This window comes from Tupaia chinensis, unplaced genomic scaffold, assembly GCF_000334495.1.
Source record: "Tupaia chinensis unplaced genomic scaffold, TupChi_1.0 Scaffold000292_1, whole genome shotgun sequence".
NCBI classification, from domain to species: Eukaryota; Metazoa; Chordata; class Mammalia; order Scandentia; family Tupaiidae; genus Tupaia; species Tupaia belangeri.
Window position 1 is genome coordinate 2,959,256 of NW_006159777.1, and position 3,668 is coordinate 2,962,923.

Sequence of the window (3,668 nt, forward strand, 5' to 3'; positions counted from 1 at the left end):
CCAGCCTACGCCACCATCCTGTCTCTGGGTATGTGGCGGGAACCTCCTGCCAGAGCTCTTCTGTGATCCACGCTGTCCTCCTCCCCAGTCAGGGACAGCTTGGAGGGAGGAGCGTAACTTCTGGAAGGTTTGGAGTTGGGGAGATGAAGGGGCAGTCCAGCCCCCAGAGTTCAATGCCAGGAATTGGTGTTTCTTCCTGAAGTTCAGGCTCACTCTCTGCTCCTGCCAGGACTGCTCTCAGACCAGCTACATACCATCAGCTGAAGTGCATGAATTTGCTTCTTTTAGGAACACGGATTCTGGGCCCAGCAGGTTTCGTGGCATTTACTGGATGACACATGGCCAACCGTGGTTCAAGTCTTGGACCTGGTGGCTTGAAAAACATACCGGGTGGGACCAGATGGCGTAATGGTTACATTGCTGGACTCTGATGTAATTGACTGTGGTTCAAGTCCTGGACCTGGTTGTTTAAGAATCACGCCAAGTGTGTGTGCACGCATGCCCCAAGTCCTGAGAGGAGAATGGAGGAAAAGGGATTGTGGCATGGCCCTCCACCTTCGGGGGTGATTTCTTACTTCCTATCTCTCTGGCAAGTGCACGTGCCCTATAGTGGAAATTTCTCTTAAAAGGAATGAAATGAAAAGAAAAAATGGGTGCTTATATATACCTGTGCTCAAAATCCCAAGAGGAGGATGGAGGAAAAGGGATTGCGGCATGGCCATCCCAAGAGGAGTGTTTCTCCCTTTTCCTCCCTCTATCTCTGATGAGCGCTTGTGCCCTATGGCAAAAAAACAAAAATGAGAGCTCTTTTTTTTTTTTTTTTTTAAGAATTGTTTATTTAAATTTATTCATTTATTTTTATTTGACAAGAGAGTTAGAAAATGAGATAGCAAGCTGCTAGGTCCAGGACGTGAACTGGGTCAGCCGTGTGTATATGTCCAGTGCTTTAACCATCACGCCAAAAAGAATTCTTAATTTTGTGCCTTGAATTCCTAATGAAGCCTATGGCCCTCTTAAGAATTATGCTTTTAAGTGTGTAAGATGAAATTCACAGTTGCGGAAGAAGCCAGTCGTGTTGCGGTAGTGCAAGGCGTTACAGTGAGGCAGCAGGTGTCTGCTACATGCTGGGCACGTCTAGCAGCGGCCATAGGGTTCCCGTAGTTTCCAGACAGTGGTATCAGTGTGCCGGGAGCTGTCTGCAGCAGCTGTCACAGGGGGCAGCGTCTGGCCCCGTTATGTCACAGCACTGCTGGCACTGACTGGGTACCGTTGCTCAAAATCTAAGGGAAAGCAGTCTCCGGGGAGGTGATGTTTTTCCCGCACCCAAGTGCGTGGGTCTGTGGGACCGGACGGTGTCCTGGGGACCTTCTCGGCAGAGCTGCCCCCACTAGGGGGCGGTGCACACCCACTGCTGGGTTGCGGGAGGCAGAGTGCCCAAAGCCCAGGGACTCCACCCAGGGACTCCACAGGCCAGGCAGTCGGGAGCCACTCCCAGGTGACAGCTTGGTGTGCTCTGTCTGTAGTCCGGGATGCTGCGGCTCGGCTGCCTAATGGGGAAGGCACGCGCGCAGAGATCTGTGAGCTGCTCAAGGACTCCCAGTTTCTCGCACCAGACGTCACCAGCACTCAGGTAGGACGGAGGAGGTGACCTCTGCTTTCTTCCAGAGTGGGTTTGAGAGAGCGTCCTAGGAAATGGGAAACGCAGATGGAGGAGAGAGGGGAAAGGGTGTCTTGGAGATGCACACGGCGGTGACAAGGCCCCTTGCTGCAGTGAGGCACAGATGCGGCCCTCTGCCTTGCGTGGCATCTGAGGGCGGGCAGGCTGGTCGACCAGGTCACTTGGTTCCTTGTGGTGAAGACAGGGGGGTCCCAGGCCTCACACCGTTTCGTGTTTTGCTGAAGGACGCGGTGAGCCGCAGGGGGTGCGTGGCTGGCTCGAACTGGTCCGTGTGTCCCTTGGCTTCCGTCCCGTGGCTTTCACACGTGTCGCGGCGTGCCGTGGCCCTCACTGCGCTCTGCCCCGCTCTAGGTGAACACAGTCGTGAGTGGAGCACTGGACCGGCTGCATTACGAGAAGGACCCGTGTGTGAAGTACGACATCGGGCGGAAGCTCTGGATCTACCTGCACCGTGACCGCAGCGAGGAGGAGTTCGGTGGGTGCCGCCTTTAAGAATTGTTTATTTAAACGGGGGCCCCGTGGTGTGCCTGTCGGGGTCGGGGGCCCCGGGGTGCTGTGCCTGTTGGGGTTGGGGGCCCTCGCCGTGGCGGGATGGGCAGGGTTTGGCCACCACGAGGCCACTGGCGGGCCCTGGTCTCGGCCGTGAGCCACCTTGGCGTGCTGGAGCTGACTGCGGCTCTCGTTCCAGAGCGGATTCACCAGGCGCAGGCTGCTGCAGCGAAAGCCAGGAAGGCCCTTCAGCAGAAGCCCAAACCCCCGTCCAAGGTGGTAAGAGACCCCGCGGGAGGAGGCATCGTGCCGCCCCTCAGCCTCTCCGACCCGTGACTCCCTGCAAGGCGGCCACCCCGGCTCCTGCAGGCCAGTCCCCGCTCCTTTTCCAGAAGCCTAGCAGCAAGGAGGGCACCACGAAGGTGCTGAGCAGCGGCCCGTCCGAGCAGAGCCAGATGAGCTTCAGGCCACCCCCATCTCCTCCCCGCCCGTGTCGTCGGTGAGCAAAGGCGGCCCCCCTGCCGTCTCGGAGCCCCCCAAGTCCAGCTCAGGGTGAGCACCCCTTGCTTCCCAGCTGCTCCCTCCAGGTGCGTGCCGGTGTGTCCTGAGCTCATTCTCCTTTCTCCCCCTAGCGTTCTCCTGGTGTCCTCCCCGACGGTGCCTCAGCTGGGCACCATGCTGTCCCCTGCCTCCAGCCAGACTCCGCCCAACCCTCAGGCCCCAGCCCGCCACTCGGGCCCGGCCGGGCTGCCGCAGGTGCGCGTGGTGGCCCAGCCCAGCCTCCCCGCAGTACCCCCGCAGCTGGCAGGGCCAGCACAGACTCTGCCCCAGATGCCAGCGGGCCCACAGATCCGGGGACCAGCCACTGCCTCGCAGACCAAAGGAGTGTCCCAGGTACAGCAAGGCTGTGGGTCCCTGGGAAGCAGGGCTGTGGACCTGGAGGGGCAATGGGGACTGGTGGGTGGGGTCTGGCAGGAACTGGGAAGCTGCAGGTTGTTGGTGTGGACGAATGTCATCGATTCATCGAAACAGCCGTTGAGTCCAGAGCTGGGTCAGCAGGTGCAGGCGCTCCTGTTTACTTCTGGGGTGTCAGACCTTAGAGAAGCCCCGTGGCACAGCCAGGATTCTGATGCCAGCGCCTTGGTAGAGGCGGACATTAGTCGGGTAGCTGAGTCTGGTCCTGGGCTCTGTGGCACTGCCAGTCATAGCCAGGCACCAGTGCACGCGTGATGTCAGGGGTGGCCCATGTGTCCTGGCTGCCCCTGCTTCTGTCCCCGCGGGGTCCAGCATTTCTCACTCGGTGGGTGGTCGTGAGCCTGACGTTAGGAGGAACGTGTCCTGAGAATTGAGCAGTCTCTACACACAAGCGTACGGTGCGTTTCTGAGAGCAGAGAGCCCTCAGGCCCAGTGAGGCCAGGCCTCAGACGTGCGCTGGTGACCTGTGTGGGAGCCCCTGCCTGCCACACTGGCTGCGTGGCTCATCACGCCCCCGTTCACCCCC

At 59.3% G+C, this 3,668-nt stretch overlaps 1 protein-coding gene across 1 annotated transcript in view; it reads left to right on the forward strand.

Moving 5' to 3' along the window:
- NFRKB (nuclear factor related to kappaB binding protein) overlaps window positions 1–3,668 on the forward strand; it is a 23,180-nt gene that overhangs the window by 14,070 nt on the left and 5,442 nt on the right. Inside the window, 7 exon segments of the mRNA XM_027772703.1 lie at window positions 5–28; window positions 1,524–1,630; window positions 2,030–2,153; window positions 2,367–2,446; window positions 2,560–2,629; window positions 2,632–2,719; window positions 2,800–3,344. Coding sequence (XP_027628504.1) covers window positions 5–28; window positions 1,524–1,630; window positions 2,030–2,153; window positions 2,367–2,446; window positions 2,560–2,629; window positions 2,632–2,719; window positions 2,800–3,344 — 1,038 coding nt within the window.